The sequence below is a fragment of the Mastigoproctus giganteus genome, chromosome 5 (assembly GCF_048544385.1).
Source record: "Mastigoproctus giganteus isolate SK-2022 chromosome 5, ASM4854438v1, whole genome shotgun sequence".
NCBI classification, from domain to species: Eukaryota; Metazoa; Arthropoda; class Arachnida; order Uropygi; family Thelyphonidae; genus Mastigoproctus; species Mastigoproctus giganteus.
Window position 1 is genome coordinate 48,268,553 of NC_143579.1, and position 22,358 is coordinate 48,290,910.

The 22,358-nt window shown below is 35.2% G+C and overlaps 1 protein-coding gene across 5 annotated transcripts in view; it reads right to left on the reverse strand.

Moving 5' to 3' along the window:
- Nucleotides 1-2,758: 2,758 nt before the first annotated feature.
- The window catches only part of RapGAP1 (Rap GTPase activating protein 1), a 344,351-nt gene continuing 324,751 nt past the window's right edge, over nucleotides 2,759-22,358 (reverse strand). For all 5 annotated transcript variants that reach the window (XM_090373185.1, XM_090373182.1, XM_090373183.1 and 2 more), the window contains 3 exons: nucleotides 19,666-19,964; nucleotides 9,581-9,663; nucleotides 2,759-3,019 (listed from right to left, as the gene is read on the reverse strand). In XM_090373185.1, the coding sequence (XP_090229311.1) occupies nucleotides 2,879-3,019; nucleotides 9,581-9,663; nucleotides 19,666-19,964 (523 nt within the window). In that variant the 3' untranslated portion in view covers nucleotides 2,759-2,878. The remainder of the gene's footprint in view (nucleotides 3,020-9,580; nucleotides 9,664-19,665; nucleotides 19,965-22,358) is intronic.

The window sequence follows — 22,358 nt, forward strand, 5'->3', positions numbered from 1 at the left end:
AAATATACACAACCTGACAAAGTTCTACAAATATATTCCACACTATATTCTTAACACACAATATATATATATAATTTTCTACAACCTTTGGTAAATACTGTAAAACAAAATCTAATCCATCATTATACAGTACAAATATCTACATCCGAATAAATTCCGCAGCGGTTCACTATGTACACTAACAATACTTTGATTATTGTATTTTTGTACATGTATATCTCACAACTGCTAGGCAGCAAGGAAGACAAGCTAGAGGAGTGTAGCAAATTCAACGAAACAGTTCTTACACTAAATTGTCCATTAAGCATACAACAAGTGTAAACAGTTCAGACAACTTCTGAGTGAAACTTTCAAGTTATCAACCTATTGCTGATGACATCACAATATAATAAGCATCATAAAATCACAATTAACAATAATACCTGCAGCATATGGAAATGCTGGATTTTCCTGAAAGCCAATTGTTTAAATTTTCATTAAGAAGCTTTTTTTTTTCCCCTCCTTATTTGCAAAGATTTCTTAATAATAGTTTTAAATGCATGGCATAATAAATAAAAAGTTTAATTCCTATTACTTTAAAAAATTCATTTACATTTAAATGATTAACATAAATTTAAAATAAGTTTTATCTTTTGGAACTGCATCCAAAAAATAAAGTTAAAAACTAAACAAATTTTATTAATAGGAACAGAAGAATTATAATTATAGGTTAATCACTATACTTTGTAGTAACAAAATAGCCAAGATAAAATATCTACAATTGCTCACAAATCCATGTTACAAAAACATTTAAAATTTGCCTAATATAAGGATGGGTGGGGAACTAAGCACAAAAATTTCAAAACAAAAACTACATCCCCTAATAAAAAAATTATGAGCATATAAAAATATTTTTTTTTTACTTTAAGCACTTTCATTTGCCATAATTAAGAAATAAAACACTAGGAAAAACTGAACTGTGCAAACTAAGGAATAAACAAACAAACAAAAAAAAAAAAGGATTAAATATTGAATAAGAAATATAATTTTTGAATAAAAAATAAAATAATTTCTGAATAAAAAGATATGTTACTATGAATTTTATATATTAAAATACAGAGGATAGCATACTAATAATTCTACTTTTCTAATCAGAAAAATTAATTAGATAAGCATTTCTACTTAAAAAAAAATTGAAACAAAATTCTATCCGTTATGTTTCTTTACTTTATTTTTCATAAAATAACTTCTAAAAATCTATCAAACAGAGAACAATGGATAACAAAAAGAATAATTTTGTACTATTTTATTAACTCTATCTGAAACTTTAAAGGCTATTTCTACAATTTAAACTTTGAACACTGGAGTCTGGTAAAAAAGACAGCTGTGCTGTTTTAGATTAGACTATGTCAAAATTTGAGAAAGGGCTATTAATATCATAATCAATCTTTGCTCAGCCTTTTGGGGATAGAAATGTTATTCAAATACCTCCAAAATATTTCCTGAAATAGGCACAACCAATAATTTACCACAACTCATCAAATGAACACAGCAAAAAGAAAAGAAAAAATACTGTCACAGCTTTAGAGTATTAAACTACTACTTTTGTAGTAATTTAATACTCTAAATACTCTCCTTTTAAACTACTACTTTTGTAGTAGGTTAAAAGGAAACATTTTCTGGTAAATTTCCCGACAAGTACAAAGAAATACATACCAGGAAATCACACAAGGCTTTTATATGATTTTTAATAACAAAAGTAATCCAAGTACAACATTCTCATTTTGAGAAATGACCAAAAAGTAAATCCTAAAATTGTCATATTTTCCAAAATTCATTAACCTAATTTAAGGAAAATATGTAAAAGAGGTGACAATTACCAAGCTACCTAATAAAGGGGTTTGTTTTTATTAATAAAAATGGCATGTTACCAGAGGCCTTTAGAATTTAACGATATTTTCTGAACATGGATGCAAATTAATATTAGTTCATGTAATTGTGGATGAAATCTCTGCAACAAGAAAGAAAAAAAAAAGTTAAAATTAAAATCTAGTTTCACAACATACAGTTTCTTTCAGGTAAAATTATAACAAGAGTTTATATAAGCACCAATAGTCGGCTCCATATCAACTTCAAAATGAGATTTTTTTTTATACAGTTCTGATACACAAATATATGACAAAATATTTATTATTACTTTTTTTTTTTTTTCTATTTATAAAATGCTGTACTATCTATCAAAAAGGATAATCACACTGACAAGGGATTGAAATTCCATACTGCAGCATAATGGATAATCTTAATTTCAAAAATATTTTACTATTTTGTACAAATAACATTTAATAAATTAGATATTTCTGACCCAATAACATTTTAAAGGATGATGTTGGAAAAACATTAGAAAGTAAGTTAGGATACCTCCTAAATTGCTTCTATAATATAATGAAATTTTTTTATGTAATAATACATTAAATATATGAATACAAATTAATATGAACTCAATTTTCAAATATGCTTTCATGAAGAATGTCTATAATAACAAGATTCAAGGATATATTAACCACCAGTTTGTACATTTTTACATTTAAACCAACACCAGTTCTTCAAATGTCATATGAGTCAATATTTGGTTATGTTACTTTGACTACATAAGCAGCAGGAGGGAAAGGGAGAGGAAAAAGCACCATTTGTGTCTGAATATTACAGTATACTATTTTTATCAAATAATTTTAATCCAATTTATACTGCACAATATTTTATTTATTTATTTATTTTTTTTTTTTTTGACAACATTCAAACTAAGAGCTTTAGTACAAGAAACAGTAAAATCATCCAGTTAAAGAACTGAGAAAAGATTTTCCCTTCCCCTCTCTTTCTGCTCCATTCTTAACAATGTAAGCTATATGGTCGTATATCTTTCTCCAGCATTGGCTTCTGATAATTGTTTGTGTAGGTATGTCATTTCCCTTTTTGTCAAAGAAAGCTCTGTTGTCAGCTTCATTTCTTTTTCCTTAAGTTTTTTCATCTCTCTCTGGCAGGCCTAAAGACAATAAATATACATTTAATTAATATATATTAAGATAAGTAATTAATTTAGTTGGCTCATAACTAAAAATTTGCCTAAATATCATCCTAAAATAGCACCCTTTCTCTCATAAAAACAAACTACTCAAGATGAAGTTTTTTCCTGACATCGTTCCAGTTCTCCTAGAGCAAAATCAACAGATAAAATCTTCCGGTAGCTTAGTTAATACTAACTAGGAGTGATTTTAAGTTAAAAGGGAGTGAAAAAGAATGTCATCAAACCTTTAGCTATAATAATGAGGTATCCTTGGATTCAAGCAAAGTCCCCATGGATTGGAGATGCATAAACACCTCTCCAATTCACAATGATGGTGAAATGGTAACAGACTAGGTTTGATTTCTGTGCCAGGGAAAATTATGGAGGCCACAGCTAAGGATACAGAATCATTTCGACAGAACTGAAATTATAAGGGAATCACAGCACAGCTTTAAGAGAAGATCATATCTAACAATCTGATTATTAGCTAAAGCTGACAAAAATGAACGCAAGCAATAATTTTGAAATCATTTATTAGACTTTAGCAAAGCTTTTGATATACTCTGTATGAACAAATTTGGTATGAATTAGAGCGATGTGGCATTAGCAAAAAAGTTACTATTGCTACTGTGGATAAAGTGGTTATAAATAGCCACTATCAGAAGTGGAGTTCCCCAGAGTTCAGCAGCTGGTCATGGCAGCTGATTATGACATTAATTATGGGCACAGAGTCGTGGTCCAATTGTATAGAATTTAAATGGCTCTGAATTATGGCTACGGATTTGCTTGCCTCCATTAATGTAATTGGATATATTCCATCCACTCTTTTTTTTTTTATGTTGAGCTTCAACAATTCCTCCTCCACTTTACTCTTAGTTATCACAAAATTATTTAGCTCCCCCATTAGATTCTCATGAATTTCTGGAACTCACTCAATAAAGAACTCATGCATGAATGTAGATGCAAAATACCTATTCAGTTTTTCAGCAACCTAGGGCAGGATCATCAACAGTTAAACCACTGACAACAAGGACCAATGTGATTCAATCCCTTCCTTCTTAGGCATTCTTAGCTTGCCTAACCTTTGTGACTTTATTACAGACTAGTTTATATTTACCCTAGGCTTCTGTATTGCCAGATAATTTATATGCATCCCATGCATTTTCCCTCAAAGCCACAAGTCTCATCAGCTACTCTGATATCCATTTAGGTCTAAGCCTGGAATGGTATTTATCAGTTGCTATGAAAAGCCTAGTAGCTTCTATGCTTACTTCCCAAAATGTTTTTCGTTTAGCATTTACTGCTGGCAGCATCATCAGATGGTCCTCCTGTAACGAATTTAAAAACTGTCTGATACTACTGAGTCACCTTTATGGAAGCAAAAGCCCTTCCCTTTACCATTGGTGGTAGTTATACCTTTGAGTAAATCCCATATCAGCACACTGTGATCACTGTCACCCAGAGGGTCTTTTGCGGTGGTCATTCCCTGACCTTTCCGCATCCTCTGTATTGATGGTCACAGGCTCGAACCCCAGTCTAATCAAGAAGCATGTGCTACGCACTGCTGCTGCTCCTGCCCATCTGGCTACGGAGGGGCCAGTATGTGAGTGACCAACCCACAAGTTCCAGTCATCTGGGACATTAAACTGCCCACTAGAAGACAATCTGATTTACTGGCCCACTATTTCTCCATACAGTTGATCATTCTACTCATCAGAGCCAATAGGCCCATAACACACTCCTACTCTCATTTTTGCTTTCCCAGTGCATACGTCACACCAAACTGATAACATACTCATTTATGTCGAATGGATGCACTGCCTTAGATTTTAAGCACTTCTTAACTAAGATCATAACTGCTCTTCCTCTCCTATTCTGTCTGTCCTTTCTGTACACATTATACTCTATATTAAAATTCTGCTTCCCTTATATCTGAGTCACACCACGTCTCTGATATCCCAACAATGTCTGAATTTCATGGTTTGACGAGCACTTAATTTATCACATTTATTTACTATGCTCCTTGCATTTGTGTACAAACAAATATACATGCATCATCATCATCATCAGCCATTTTCAATCCACTGCAGGATGAAGGTCTCTCCAGCAACTTTCAAGTTCCTTCTGTTTTGAGCACTGGCCATCCATTTACTACACACAAATTCATGAATTTCATCTATCCACCTCCTCCTTTGTCTTCCAGGATTTCTTCTAGCTCCTCTTGGGTACCATTCTGTTATTTTTTTAGTCCATCTGTCATCATGTCTTCGAGCTATGTGTCCTGCCCAAGACCATTTTAGTTCTTTAGTTTTGATAAGAATGTCCTTTACTTGAGTTTGCTGCCTAATCCATGTGTTTCTCTTCTTATCTAACAGTCTGATTCCCAATATAATTCGTTCCATTCTTCGCTGTGTAGTTCTCAGCTTCTCTTCCATTCTTTTGGTGAGTGCCAAAGTTTCACTTCCATAAGTCATGGTGGGGAGTATACATTGGTTCATTATTTTACGTTTCAGACAAACTGGGATATTGCTCTTCAGTATGTGATTATATTTCCTGAATGCTATCCATCCAAAATTTATTCTTCTCTTGACTTACAGCCATTTATCATTATTACAGCTAATAACTTGTCCCAGATAAGTATATGACTCCACCTTTTCAATTACTGCTCCTTCAATCATTATTTCCCTTTCTGTGGCATACTTGTTCATCATTACTTTTGTTTTAGCCATATTCATCTTTAGTCCTAAATCCTTACTAACTGTGCATAACTGATTAAGATTTTCCTCTAATTCTTTGGGATCGTGGCTTACAACCACAATATCATCTGTAAATCGTAAATGGTTTAGGTACTCTCCGTTCACATTGACTCCTTTCGGCAACCAGTCTAATCTTCTGAAAGCTTCCTCAAGGGCAGCAGTAAACAGCTTCGGAGATATTGTGTCTCCTTGTCGAACTCCTTTCTCGATTTTAAATTTCCTACTGTCTTTGTCTAGTCTAATAAAGGAGGTAGCACTCTCATATATTTTCTTCAAAATCATAAGTGGGGTATCTATGCCTTGTCTTTCTAGTGCCCGAAACATTGCCTTATGCTGTATGGAGTCAAATGCCTTTTCATAATCCACAAATGCCAGTCATAATGGTGTTTTATATTCATTTGCTTTCTCCATTTGCTGTGATATTACGTGAAGGTGATCCATAGTTGAGAATCCTGTCCTAAAGCCAGCTTGCTCTTTTGGTTGATTCTCATCAAGTATTCTTTCTAATCTGTTAGTAATGACCCTTGTGATCAACTTGTAGATGTGAGATAACAAGCTAATTGGTCTATAATTTCCAATTTATCAACTTTCTTATGCAGCAAAACTATGATTGCATTTTTCCACTGCTTAGGCGTCACACCTTTTCGGATGCACTTTGTGAAGAGCCTTGCCAATTTTTGTGTTATGTCTCTTCCTCCCATTTTAACAACTCTACAGTAACATCATCTTCCCCCGGGGCTTTCTGATTCTTCAATGCATGTTCTACCTCATCAGGAAGAATATCAGGTATGTCATATGTGTTACTACTTTGCAATTCATCTTCCTCACTGCTCGCATCATCCCTCGCTCCTTGTATAATTCTCTATAGTAGTCTTCTGCTATTCGAATTATGCCCTCTCTGCTGTTTATAAGTACACCATTGCTATTCTTCAGTTTCAGTATCATTTGTCTTTCTGTATTACTGCTCGTGGCTGCTGATTTAGATCCTTTGTTTTCCCTTAATGCTTGTTCTACTTTTCTTGTGTTAAATCTTCTTATGTCCTCTCTGAGTCTCTTTCTAATGGCTTTGCATAACTCAGTATACTCAATTTTTTCCCTGTCAGTGTTTTTCTTGCTCTTCATTTGTCGTCTTTGGTTCATCATGACAAGTGTTTCTTGACTAATTTTTTCTTCTTTGGATTTCTTTTTCCCTATAGGTTTCTTGGGCTTTATCACTTTCAGAAAGTTGTAATATTCCTCATCGATATCTTGGTCCTGAGCAGTCTGCAGAAGCTCAAACTTGTTCTTAAGTTCCAGTACATACTGCTTTTTTTTTCCTCTTCTGTTATTTCAAAGACCTTTGTATTATTTACTCGAGTCAGTTTTTTCCTTTCCTTTCCTACATCTATATCAAGTGTACATCTTACCATTCTGTGATCACTTCCAACATTTACCTTATTCAGGACAGTAACATCATTCACAATATATCTTCTGTTAGTGAGGATGAAGTCTATTTCATTAGTTGTTAATTCATTTGGACTCTTCCATGTGCACTTTCTGTTCACCCTTTTCTTGAAAAAAGTGTTCATTACTGACAGTCCTTGAGATTCTACAAATTCCACAAGTCTTTCACCAATTCCAAAATTTCCTATAGTTTCCCTTTCTGCGCTGTTTTGTCTTTTTCCAACCTTAGTATTAAAGTCCCCCATAATAATAGTGTAGTGGGTTTTCTGCTCATCTTGAAGACTCAATTTTGGTGTACATTTCTTCAACCTCTTCATCATCATGGTTTGATGTTGGTGCATAAATCATTATAACCTTTAGCTTGTATCTCTTAGAAATCTTGAGTATTAGTCTTGACACCCTTGGTGATGTGCTTTTGAATTCCAAAACGTTGTTTTTTAAATCTTTATGGACCAGAAACCCAACTCCACCTTCACTCCTTTCACTGTTTCCATTGGCGTACAGCAGATTTCCACTTGATAAACTTAAGTGATTCATTTCTTCTTCTTGTTTCAGCCAAACCGATGATATTCCAATTCACATTTTCTAATTCCTTTTCCAGCTCTAATGTCCTGTCTTCACCGATGAGTGATCTTACGTTATAACAGGCCAAGTTCAGTTTCCGTGCATGGCAGCCTGATCGTATCCAGAGATTCTTAGTACCCTCTGCTTCCATTCTGATTCGCTGCCGTAAGAGGGGGGGTGGGGGGGTGAAAGCTGCTGGGGACTGAGGGCCATTTGTTTTGTTGTGCTGTCATATGCTGGAGGGTTTGGTCTTTTCCTCTTCACGCTGACCAGGCATCTTGAAGAGAACCACTCTACATGTTTGTTGCCACCTAAGTGACGTAACACGGCTTACCATCGAGAAGGTGTGCATGAGTGGATTTTAGTTAGGCAGGCCAACCGGACTTCTAAATCTTCTGTAATAGAGAGATATTGGATCCATCAGTGTTTTAGGCTGAGTGTCTGATAACACACAGGATACCTGTTCCCCCTCTGAGCCCCAATATACATGCATCTGTTCTTAATCTTAGTTACTCCAACACAGCACATGTATTTGCTTGTTTCACAATGACCCACAGCACAGCTTGAAATTTCTGACACTTTGCTTTCCAGACTGCTGCATGTTCCAATAATTATCACTTTATCCCTGCTGACAGAATTCCTCTATATCATTGATAAAATCCTGCCCAAAAGCTGTCCTGACAGCCCATCTGCACTGCTCAGAGAACTTCATATCTACCTATACAGTTAGCATCAGGTCATTTTTGATCTCCTGCTACCTTGAGTGTGCTATCACATGGTCAGTATGTTATTCTGGGAATTACTGCTATCCATCTAGACCAGTGGTTTTCAACCAGAGTGCCGCAACAACATTCCAAAAAATCACGTAATTTGGGTTTAAGTTACTTAAACTTTTTTTTTTTTAAACTTATATCAGTTTATGAAGCTTAAAAAATAGGAATTAAGAGAAGATTGAAAATTTATTATGTTTTTTATACAATTGAAGACTTCATGGAAGGGCAAACATTTCATCATAATAATGTAAAAACCCACAGAATTCCAGCTATCGGTATTAGCTTATCACAAATGCAATTAGATCGAGTTTACTACCTGTTTATAATTAGATGCACTTACAGAAAAGCCCAATAAACCGGAAAGTGCAAATTGTTTTAGGTCGTGACCTCCAGTAACGTGCTTTAGTAAAATGTGAGCATGTGAGCTCATATAGTGTTTCCAACCTAACAAAAGAATCAACTTTTTGGCAAGCAGAAGTCAATATAGAGTGATAGGGTAAGCAGACGGCAGAAGTAGCGTGATGCAAAAGGTTAAAGAAGAAAAACTAATCTTAGAAAAAAAACTGGTATTCATTCTCATTACAGTAAATATGACTAAAGAGATTACTGCATAATCAGCTGATATGTTTACCTATACTGTAATGACCCAGGCAAACACAAATTTCAGTTAGTGTAATACCTTTGGTAGTAAGATGGACAAGTTCGTTATGAAGAAAATAAAGTATGAAGATGATTGTCGTGAAGGCAAAAAAAGAAGACAAACATCAAGATGTCTTCGGTTTTATGTGTGGAAATGGAAATTTCCACACACAAAACCTAAGACCAACTACAGCTAGAGTATGGAGTTATTCTGGATTTTTCTTGGTATTGCTGTATCAAAGAGAAACTCATTGGAACTATTGTGAGCTTGACCCACAGCAGAAGAGGGAAGAAGAATGCAATATTGCAGAGGTTCCAGTACTCAGGATTAATAATTTGTATAAGCTAAGCCTCACTATACTTACCAGATTATGCTTTAGAAGATCTAGTTTTTCTGTTTTTAATTTATTCACCTCAACTTTCAATGAATCTATTTCTTTCTGACGGGCTATAAAAATGACAAAAGAATGAATTGTTACTTCTGTAAGTTGTCAGAAGTTTAATAAATATAAATTTGTTACACAGCACAAAAATTACTATTAACAATATCTAAAAAGATGAAAGGCTTTATTTTGAAAGAAAGAGTTCCAACAAAACCACATAATTGTCATAATCATGAAGATGTCATAAAGTCTCTCTCTCTCTCTCTCTCTCTCTCTCTCTCTCTCTCTCTCTCTCAGAACAAAGAAGAAAAAACAAATTGATTATTCCAAACTATAAATTTAATATTACTGATGCATAATTTAATTCAATCAATTATTTTAAATAAGTTGTATTAAAAATCCTGTTCTAGAATTAACTCTGAATTGTAATATAATATTTTCCACTATTCAATCTCAGGCTAAAATAAATGCTAGTTTTCTTAAGAATTACAAAATCCAATAACCTTAGATGTTTAACCACATTTATATTCACAAAAAAATACATGAACTTAAAAAGGTGAAAGCACAGAAATACATCAACAGTTATAGGAATATACACTGCAAACCTTGTAGCTTATTCATGTCCTGTTCCATTGGGACTTCTTGATGTTTGTTGTCATTTGGTTTTTAGGAGCATTAGCAACACAGGCCATATTGCTCCTGGGAACTTCTTGAATTTTTAATAGAGAAACTACAGCAAAAAATTATCTTGGAAAGCACTGTGAATTATTCTTTAGTGAATAGAATGGTTTTATAGTGAAGTCAGAGTGAAATAGTGAAAAAGAGGGTATCAAAATTACACCCACAATCAATAATAATGGGTTAAGGATTCTTTATTCCATAAGAAATTAACATAATCTAACCTAAATATTATCTGAAATTACTGTAAACTTCTTAAGATGTTAAGGGGGAAAATAACCTGAACAATTCAGTCTTCCATTGCATCACATGGGGATCATTTTCCCCTTTTTAAATGGAAATGTCTCAACTCTTCAGAGAAACCGGGGGGGGGGGAGGAACTACTTTGGAAAGATACTGGGAGTTATTGTTGTGTGAACAGCTGTTTTCAGACAGAAAAAAACAAGGAGGATCAAAATGATCGAAATGTGCATGGTAACGGGATGTTCACCTCACAAAAAAATTCTTATAAGAATCGACTGCTTCCATTTTATTGGGCTTTGATGTAGCAATATAGACAGGCATCTATATTAACAATCATTGTGTCATAACAGATTATAAAATCCTGAAAGTTTTAAAAGCTTCATGTCTAGACAGAATCTAAGCAAAGTATAAAACATTCTTTTTTCAAAATAAACGTGTAAACCAGGGGTGGCCAACAAGCCGATCGCGATCTACCAGTCAATTGCAGCTTTAATTTTAGTCAATCACGACAAATTTTAACTATATATAAAAAATAGATTAGTCAAAATCTAAATGTTATTATTATTATTATTATGTGCCCCACTGCATACTCTTATTAAAAATCTGTTTAACCATGTGACTACTCTTGTCACTGTACAGCAGCTAGGCTTGTTAATGACTGGACAGTACTTATATGCTAATTTAATACCCTTTGATTTAAAATGAATACTACGAAATAGAGTAAAATGTATCATTTTCATCACGGGTGGGAACTAGAATACTGTTTTGTCACGATAAAAGAAAAATGTTTGATCTGCAATGCTTTAGAAAGGCACTTCAATGCACTCCATGGTAAATACCAATCAGATTTTCTGCCTAACAGTGACCTTAGTAAAAATAAATTAAAAGAACTTAAATCCAGATTATTGACACAACAATTTTTTTGTGACACCTAATTTACAATCTAAAGCAGTAACTGTAGCATCATTTAAAGTCAGCCATCTTGCAAAAAAATGCATACCATTTTCTGATGGTCAATTCATCAAAGACACACTTTTATAAATAACAGATTCTCTTTTTGAAAATTTTAAGAACAAAAATGAAATTAAAAGTGATCTTCAAGATCTGCAATTATCTTGAAATAGTGTGATGTGACGCATCGAAAAAAATGAGTAAAAATGTGAGCGTACAATTGCATGCTTATATTGCTAATTGTGTATCCTTTTCTTTACAACTGGATGAATCTACAGACGTCAGTAATACAGCTCAATTGCTCGTTTTTGTTTGTATGGTTTTGATGATTCTGCCACTAGAGAAGAACTGCTGGGTATGGTTTCATTAAAAGAAAGAACCAGAAGTCTTGATATATTTAACGGATTCAAAAATTTTATTGAAAAAAATTAAATTACCATTTAAGCTCATATCAATAACAACAGATGAAGCTAAAGCAATAACGAGGTATCTTAATGGATTCATCGCATTGTGCCAAAAGGATGATGAATTCCCATATTTTTTGAGTTACTACTGTATCATCCACCAACAAGCAAAAGATTAACTAAAAGTGTTATGGACATAGCTTTCAAAATCGTGAATTCCATCAGAGGACAATCTCTTCAAAGGAGACTTTTCAAAATGCAACTCTATGAAAATGAACCAGATCTGATATTACAAATAGATGTGAGGTGGCTGAGTTGGAGTAAGTTTCTACAGAGATTTCGAAATTTGCTGAATGTGATCTAGCTTTTTTGGCAAATTTTACCAGTAAATTAAGTAATCTGAATTTGGAATTACAAGGAAAAAAATAAAAATGTGGGTTACATGATTAGCAGTATTTCTGCATATAAGTATCAATTTTTGGCAATGGCTAAGGATCTCAAAGAAAAAAAATTCGATCATTTTGCAAAACATGCAAGATCATTTGCAAAAATATCCTGTTTTTGAATTTAAGAGTGAGATTATGTTTCTGAAATTGAGAAAGTTGTGGATGATTTTGAAACCACATTCAGTGATTTTAAAAAAATTGAAGACATTGTTCAATATATTTCTTATCCATTTAATGTCGACTTAGATACAAAACAAATTGCAGAAAAAAATTGCTTAGATTTTTCACATGGAGAAAATATATTACTTGAAAATAAAATTATTACATTGTGAAATGATATCTTCCTAAAAGCCAGTTCATCAGAAAAAGACTTTTGGAAATATGTTTGCCGAGAAAAGTACCCAAATGTAAAAAAAATGCAGTGATCTTTTAAATTCCTGTTTTAGTTCCACATACCTATGTGGATCGGCCTTTTCGTGTTTGAAACAAACAAACAAAGACAAAGGATCGTTCTGGGACTGAAGGAATCATCTGTATGCAAGTCCACTCTTATGGACCTGCATTCAAACGATTCTTTCAGTGCCGGACCGAGGTATTTTTGCACCCCGGGCAGAAAGATTTTTCATCCCCTTTACTAAGGATATATATATATATATATATATATATATATATATATATATATATATTTTTTTTTTTTATTTTTTTTTTTTTCCACATTTTTTTTATAAAATATGGAGCCCCTTAAATAATGGCATCCTGGGCAAACCCCTGCTAGCCCGTGCCTTAATCTGGCACTGGATTCTTTACAGTTGGCCTTATCATAGTATATCCTCAATTTTGAAAGCTTGGCAGATGACATTAAGACACAAATTTCACATAAATTAAAAATTTAAATAAGTATTAATTTAAAATAAGAATTTTGAATTGTATTTAATTTTAAAATTTAAACAACATTTCAATATGTGAATTTTTTTTTTTAACTGTGGCAATGAAATTTTGGGATGGTAGATTGCAGTGCATTTTGAAGAAAAAAAGTAACATCGCATCACAAATTTAAGTTGGCCATCCCTGGTGCAGACCATTAAAATAGGACACTATTGCATATTCCATTAATTACTTGATATGTTATATGAGCTGGTTATAATTAAGTGCATTACTTCAGCTGTCTATAAGTTTTGCCACTTCTCATTAGTGACAGAGAGATGCGATAGCACTGCATTCCTATGTGCCACCAGTAAGCAAAATAAAATTTGTGGCCCTAAATGTTGAATACTGATAAGCGTTAACTAATCAGAAAACAATATTGAAAAAAAATTCGCCACCCTCTTGAACTGCCGCGCCTGCCCCCCCCATCTCTCTCTCTCTCTCTCTCTCTCTCTCTCTCTCTCTCTCTCTCTCTCTCTCTCTCTCTCTCATCCACTAAATTCACAAAAGTCTTGCTAGTGTGTGAATGACAAACCCACAAGTTCAAGTTCCAGACAGTCAGTCAGTATGGGAAGTTAAAATCCCCCATTATAAGACGCTTACCGACCCACTATTTTTCTGTACAGTTGTTTGTTGTTCTTAAAGTCATTAGACATAAGCACTCACTCACTCTCATTTTTGTGTTCCCAGTGCTTATGTCACACCAAATTGACTCAATGTGGCACTGGCCACCCATGTCAATTGATGCACTGCCTTAGATTTTACCTGCTTCTTAACTAAGAGCATAACCCCCCCATCCCATCCTATCTGTCCTTTCTGTATACATTGTACTCTCCATATTCAAATTCTGCATCCCTTATATCTGAGTCACCACCTGTCTGATATCCCAACAACGTTTGCATTTGATGTCTTGACAAGCACTTCAAATTTGTCAAATTTATTTACTATGCTCCTAGCATTGGTGCATAGTAAATAAATTGCTCCATGCAAGTGTACATGCACCTGTTCTTACTCATCTTAACACAGCTCACATATGTATTTACTTGTTCCACGATGACTCCGAGTAGTTCTGGAAATCCCCAGCACCTTGCTTTTCTGGCTGCAGCTCATTCCAATAGAAGCAGTGCAAGCATCACTTTCACCTCTGTTTGCTGCTACTGTTAATTTATTAGTCTATGAATCCTCCCAAGCTGGCAGTTTTCTGACCCACCTAACACTTTCTCGATAGCATCAGAAAATATTCTTGCATCTTTCCTATTCAAGTGTATCCCATCCCTGTAGAAGCAGTCTCTACTGTTAATAAGAACAGACCATGCTGAGAAAAATTATACTCCATGAGCCTTGCACAATCTCTCCAGGACTGAATTGATTGACAAAGCTCCCATCATATACTCCCTCATATCTTGTCTAAGCAGAACTGCAGAAATTTTCAAATTTCTGCAATTCTGCTTAGATAAGATATTCTTATAGAATTATACATCGATAGTATGTATAATTCTATAAGACTTGCAACTTTTTTTTTTTCAACATTGACCTATACTTCTTAAGTAATCTGCAGATCTCCTACACTTAATGTCATTAGTGCCAACTTGTACAATAAAATCACCTTTTTTCATCCTTAAAAGATGACATCTGCTCTACATCATAAACCTTTGCCACTGGCAGACATACCCTGGTCCTATTCCACCTTTTTCCACAATATATTTCTTATTTCCCTGACAGTATATTCACTGACAATAACTATCTCCTGTCGGACCAGTGCATTCTGCCTTGAAGATTGCTGCTGTGTTTCCCGATGCACAAGAGTGGGCTCTGGCACTGAGTTGGGTAGCTGACAGCTTGATGGGCCCCCATTTTAATTCTTTCAAAGGAATCTACCCTACTCTTCAAACTCTCATAAGCGTCCCTCAGAAACGCTAAGTTGGCACTTAATTTCTTCACATTCTCTGCATCTAGCACACAAAACCTTCGAATAAATTAATATGACGGGCCCATCAAGCTCTCAGCTGCCTAACTTAACACCAGATGTATGATAGCCAGAGCTCACTACTGTGCATCAGGCAACAGAGGCAATCTCCAAGGCAGAATGTGCTGGTTCCACAGGAACTAGTTATTGTTGGTGACTCTACTGTCAGGGAGACGGGGAATATATTATGCAAAAAGAATAGGTGGAACGGGACCAAGGTATGTCTGTCAGGGGCAAAGGTTGATGATGCTGAGGGCAGGTGTGATCTTTTAAGGGCACAAAAGGTGATATTGTTGTACACGTTGGCACTAATGACCTTAAGAGTAACAGATTACACATTTACTTAACAAATACAGGTCAAGGATGGAAAAAAGTCACGAGTTAGGGTTAAATTTGAGAGTGTCTGGAATTCTGCCCAGACACGATAGGAGGGAGTATATGATGAGAGCCTTGTCAATCAATTCAGCCCTGGCGAGATTATGCAAGGCTCAAGGGGTAGAATTTTTTTTCAGCGTGGTCTGTGCTTGCCAACAGGAGAGACTACTTCTACAGGGATGGGATACATTTAAACAGAAAGTGTGCAAGAATATTTGCTGATGCTATCAAGGCAGTGTTAGGTGGGTCAGAAAACTGCTAGGTTGGGGGGGGGGGAATTCACAGACTAAAAGATTAACGGTAGCCAAGGCAGAGGCAAAAGTGATTCTTGCACTGCTTATATTGTAATGAGCAGTAGCCTAGAGAGAAAGTTTCTGCAGACTTTAAGAGCTGCTGGGAATCATCGTGGAACAAGTAAATACATGGGCTGTGTTAGGGTAACTAAGAGTAAGAACAAGTGCATGTATACTTGCATGTCCACTAATGCTAGAAATATAGTAAATAAAATTGATGAATTTGAAGTGCTGATCAAGACATCAAAGGCAGTATTGTTGGGATATCAGAGACATGGTGTCACACAGATCTCAGTGAAGAATTGGAATTTGAGAAGTACAATGTGTACAGAAAGGACAGTTAGTTAGTTAAGAAACAAAACCTAAGAAGGTGCATCCAGTTGACATGGGTGGACAGTGCAATGTTGAGTCTGTTTGGTATGACATAAACACTGGGAAAGGGAAAATGAGAGTAGAAGTATGTTATAGGCCTAATGACACTGATGAATACAATGAACAGTTGTGCAGAGAAACAGAATTGGCCAGTAAATCAGACTGTCTTGTAATGAAGGATTTTAACTTTACAGATATTGACTGGAACTTGTGGGTCGGTCACTCGCATGCTAGCAAGACTTTTGTGAATTTATTAGAGGATTGTTTTCTACAGCAACATGTTCGAGGGGCAACCAGAGGGAGTAATACCCTTGATCTGATTATCAGGAGTGATTATTCATGCATTAAGAATTTGCAGATAAAGGAATCACTATGTGACAGTGATCACAGTGTACTGATGTGGGATTTACTTAAAGATATAACTATCATCAAAAGTAAAGGGAAGGGTTTTTGTTTTCATAAAGGTGACTACAGTGGTCTCAGACACTTTAAATTCTATACAGTGGGATCAACTGATGATGTTACCAATGGTGAATTCTAAATCGGAAGTCTTTGGGTACTTAACCTTGGAGACTACTGGGATTTTCATACCAACTAAGAAATACTGGTCAAGGTTCAGGTCTAAATGGATGTCAGAAGAATTAATGGGGCTTGTGGCAGAAAAGAAAAATGCATGGAATGCATATAAATTTTCAAGGGACATAGAAGCCTACATCAGATTACAAGAAATCTTTTGCAAAGGATGCAAATAAAAACAGCAAAGTGTTCTTCACATATGTAAACTCTACAAGGAAGGAAGGGGATGAATCAGATTGATCCACTTAACGTAGACAGTTTGACTATTGATGATCCTGCTCAAATAGCTTATAAACTGAATGAGTATTTTGCATCTATATTCGCATATGAGGAGTTATTCAAGGAGAGGAATGCCAGAAGTTTATCTAACTAACTGGGAGATAAGTGCTTTTGTAATAACGGAGATCAAAGTGGAGGAGAAATTGCTTAAGTTAAACATAAAAAAGGCACCTTGGGCAGATAGAATCTATCCAGTTATAATGAAGGAAGCAGCAAGGGAAGTAAGCAAACCCTTAGCCATAATTATGGGAACATCCACAGAGTCAGGGGAGTCCCCATGGACTGGACATGTGCAAATGTATCCCCAATTCACAAAGTGGGTTCAAAAGTTGACACAAATAATTATAGACCTCTTATTTTAAATTTCTGTTTGAGGGAAATAATGGAGTCACTGGTTAAAGAGGTGATATAGGATCACCTAGACAAGACAGCAGTAAGAGTTCAGACAGAGAGTGACCAGTATTAGTTCAGACAGAGCATGGGTTTGTTAAGAAGTAATTTTGATATCATATACTTGGATTTCAGGAAAGCTTTTGATACTGTTGCACATGGAAGGCTGCTGTACAAATTGGAGTGGTATGGCATTAAGGGAAAGTTATTGCAATGGATAAAGGGATGGTTGAATGGGAGACAGCAGAGAGTGGTAATAAATGGACACTACTCTAGGTGGACTAATGTTATTAGCGGATTCCCCCAGGGTTCGGTGCTGGGCCCATTGTTTTTTTGTGTATTTCTCAATGATATCAATGAAGGTATATCAGGCAGATGATACAAAGGCTGGCAGAGTTGTTAATGACAGTAAAGAAAGTATGCTACTGCAACAGGATCTAGAAAAGTTAGGCAGATGGGCTAATAAGTGGTATCTGAAGTTTAACATTGACAAATGCAAATTACTCCACATGGGCAGCAGGAACCCAAGAGAAATGTACCAACTGATTGGTAATATACTCGGGAGGTGGAGAATGAAAAAGACCTTGGGTAATTGTGAAGTCAGATATGAAGTTCTCTGAGCAATGTAGACAGGTCGTGGAGTTTTGTCAATGACATTTAGGAATTTTACTAGCAGATACAAGGATGTGATTATCCCTTTGTATAAGGCAATGGTCAGGCCACACTTTGATACTGTACACAGGTCTGGAGATCTCATTTTAGGAAGGATGTAGAGTTGCTAGACGAGTACAGAGAAGGGAAACAAAATTGGTGAGAGGAACAAAGGGGTGCACTTACAAAGAAAGGCTTAAGTTCTGCAAGTTGCAGCATCTGGAGACTAGGCACCTGAGAGGTGATCTAAATAAATAAATAAATTCTGTTTATACTCCGGCACGACAACCAAGTCAGTAGAGTTTACAATAAATCGTCAATACAAATCTTTATTGTATTTAGTAGTCACGGGCTTGAACCCCCAGTCCACTCAAGGAATGCGTGCTATGCGCACTCACTCCTGACCACTCGGCTACGTCAGATCTAGTCGAGGTGTATAAGGGCTTGAATGGTTTGAGCAGGCTCAATACTGACAGGATACTTCTGCTTGCTCAGATTAAGAACCTGAGTGTATGCATGTATACTTGCATGTACACTAATGCTAGAAGTATAATAAATAAAATTGAGATTCAAATTGGACAAACTGGAGGACATAGATTCGAATTAAGGAAAGACAGTTGTAGAATAGACGTGCGGAAGTTTGCCTTTAGCCAGCGAGTAGTTGATTGCTGGAACAGACTTCCATCTGTTGTTGTGGAAGTTGATAGCTCAAATAAATTTAAGGCTGAACTACACAAACATTTGGAGTGACTGGATGGGAAGGGGTTTTTTTTTTTTTTTTTGGCTAATGCTGTATATGCTTGCTTTCTTGTATCATTTGCCTCAACTTATGCTAAAAAGACATCCTCCTTGGCTAGATCATGTCATTATTATTACTAGTGAGAAGTTGATCATTACTACTGAGAAAATAAGAGATTGCTAGTTATGAATATATTTTAGTACTTTGGTTTTAAATATTTCATATTTTCACAAAATAAATTTAAATTTGTTTCATTAAATGAATTTTACCTTGTTATAAAACTCATATTTCAAATGGTTTGCTTGATTTCTAATTCCTTTCTAAAGGAATTTATAAATATTTAGTTGTGCTATCCCTAATTATTTATTTTATAATTTTATTATTAATAAAATCCAGGGTAGGTACAACTGGATCTTTTTGTAACTAATTCACATAGAAATGAATGAATATTTATTTATTTATATATAAATAGATTTTCCAAAGTTTAACTAGCCACTTAAAATTGACGGATTTTAATAATGTCAGAATACCAACTCGTATACCATTTATTCAAGAGGTTTAAATCATAAAGAGCAGCAGTCTCTCTTTTTATCAATATCTTGACATGCAAAATTATTGCAAGGACCAGCAGATGGGAACTATAATAACAGGGAAGTTCTTATGCTAAGAAACAATTGCTAAGCATACTTTTAATTTTTATGAGCTTCAAAGAATTAAAATAGTTAAATTATATAATCTTAAGGAGATTCTTAAATAATGAATATATGTAATGACCAGTACCTTCGGCTTCCATTCTTAAGGGCACAATATTTTCATCTAAGCAGCGAGAGCACACAGGTTGTGGACAACCGCCAATCTCTGCAGATGATAAACTGTCTCCACATGAATCGAGAGGACCATTCTGTCCCATTTCTAGACTATTGAGACTAGATGAATCTGATTCTGAAGGATGCTGCTGCTGAAGTAAGGGTGGTGTATCTGGGCTGGAAATAGGGGTGCCAGGAGTACTGTTTGTTCTACCCCAACTATGTGGCCCAGCACCCAAACTGAGAGAATCAAAGCTTCTGTTCCTTACATCCCTAAATGTTTGAAGGGACAGGATTAAAATCAATCTATCTAAAATTATAACATGCAAATTAAAACCTAATTTCTTAATTTTATTAAAAAATATTTGCATCCAAAATATTTTCAGTCAAAGTAATTAATCTCAGTTATTCTTTTAGTGGCATGGTGCATAGGTAAATAAAAACAGTAAAAGTTTAAGCACTTCAGCCTATATATAGTAAAATCTGTCTTTAATTTGTTAAAGGAATACGGGTAATTCTCAAATGTTTTGTAGTACTTCCTGTTCCACTTCTTCAGTGACTGAATTGTTATGCTTATTACACCATCAAACTTTTCTCACTTCTTTACACAAGCACATGAAGCTGACAGTGTCAAAAGTACAGAAATTTAGTCAGTGAAGAAGTGGTACAGGGAGTACCATAGAACATTTTAGAATTATCTGAATCCTTTGTGAACTTAGACAAAATTTACTCTACACAAGTTGAAGTGCTTAAAATTTTGCTTTTCTTCAAAATAATTTGTTTATCAATACCCTTGCTAATACAGTTACCAAACCCTTGCTAATACAGTTAATCCAGATGACAGATAAACTGCATCGAAATATGAAAAATTTGTTCACAGTTGAGTACTTTGAAAGATGCATGGAATTTAGGAAGGCAGATGAGTCACTCTGACTGCACACTGATTGACTGCGCAGAAAGAGACAGAACATACATTACATTGTCTTGCATGTTGTTCAGTATCGTTGTTGACTGAGTCGACAGATGTAATTCTTATATCACTTCATTTGCATACTTCTTTATACATATGTACATAATTTAACATATTTTATATAATTATTGGTTCTAAAGAATTAAAAAGTGGAAACATGTTATTTTAACAATCATTAAACAAGCTCAAAGTGATAGAACAACTTGAATATGATGTTCCTGGGAAAAAAATTGCTAAAGAATTTGGTATTGGCCAACAGACTGTGTCAGATATTAAAAAACAAAAAGAATCTATAAATGCATTTGCTTTAAAATTCAATGTGGGGAGTGATAAAAGCAGTGTATCAAATAGACAGACATTAAAAAAGCCAAAAGAAGTGTAGCTAGAAGAAGCTGTATTTAAGTGGTATTCAGAGCAATGATCAAGTGGCATAGGCATGCAATGCCAATGCCATCTAATAAATGTATATAAAGACAATATAATATGTAGATACACCATAGCTCACCCATAAATTTAATTACATACGTAGTGTAAAAACTGTTTAATTTCAACTCATATTGTGGCTACCTTCACAACGAGATACCAGGTAATGCACTACTTCGAATAAATAATGCTCCTCTAGTAGAGGAGGCTACTGTTATTTATTCTCAGTGGGCACCACTGCCCAAACATGCCGTATGGGTGGTGGAGCACACTGAGAATAAAGACCTGGTACCTCATATTAAATACCCAAAAATAAAACCTGGTATCTCGTTCCAACTTCGCAACTGTGATGGTATGTTTGCATTATCAGGGTATCTGCCCGCCCACTGATCATTAGCATTAGTAGAGGCATACGATGCAAGAAAGCAAGCTTATGCAGCATCAGCCAAAAAAAAAAAAAAAAAAACCATTTCATTTCACCCCTCCATTTGTTCCAAATGCCTGTCCAGCTCGGCCATAAATTTATTTAGGCTATCAACTCCCACAACAAAATATGGAAGTCTGTTCCACCAATCAACACCTGCTGCCTAAAGGCAAATTTCCACACATCTATTCTACAACTCTTTCCTCAATTTGAATCTGCGCCCCCTCAGGTTCTTAATCTAAGCAAGAGGAAGAATCCCATCGGCATTCAGCTTGCTCAAGTCATACAAGGCCTTATACACCCCAATCATATCACCCGGCAGATGCCTAATCTCCGGGCTGCAATTTGCAGAACTTAAGCCTTTTTTCTACATCCTTCCTAAAATGAGGCCTCCAGACCTTCGAATAAATGGCCTGACCATTTATTCGAAATCACCTCCCTGTCCCTGCTAGCAAAATTCCTGTATATCATTGACAAGACTCCATGACCTGCTCAGGCAGCCCATCTGCACTGCTCAGTGAACTTTATATTAGACTGCACAATTACCCCCAGGTCTTTTACACTTTCCACTTCTCTGAGTGTAGTACCACACAGTTGGTACGTTTCTCTTTGGTTATTGCTACCCATATGCAGTACTTTGTATTTGTCAATGTTAAACTTCAGTTGCCACTTCTCAGACCATTTGCTCAACTTATCTAGATCTAGCTGAAGTAGCATACTGTCTTTACTTCCGTTAACAACCCTGCCAACCTTCGTATCATCTGCAAACTTGGACATTAAACCTGATATTACTTTCATCAATATCATTGATAAATATACAAAACAGCAATTAGCCCAACACTGGGGAACT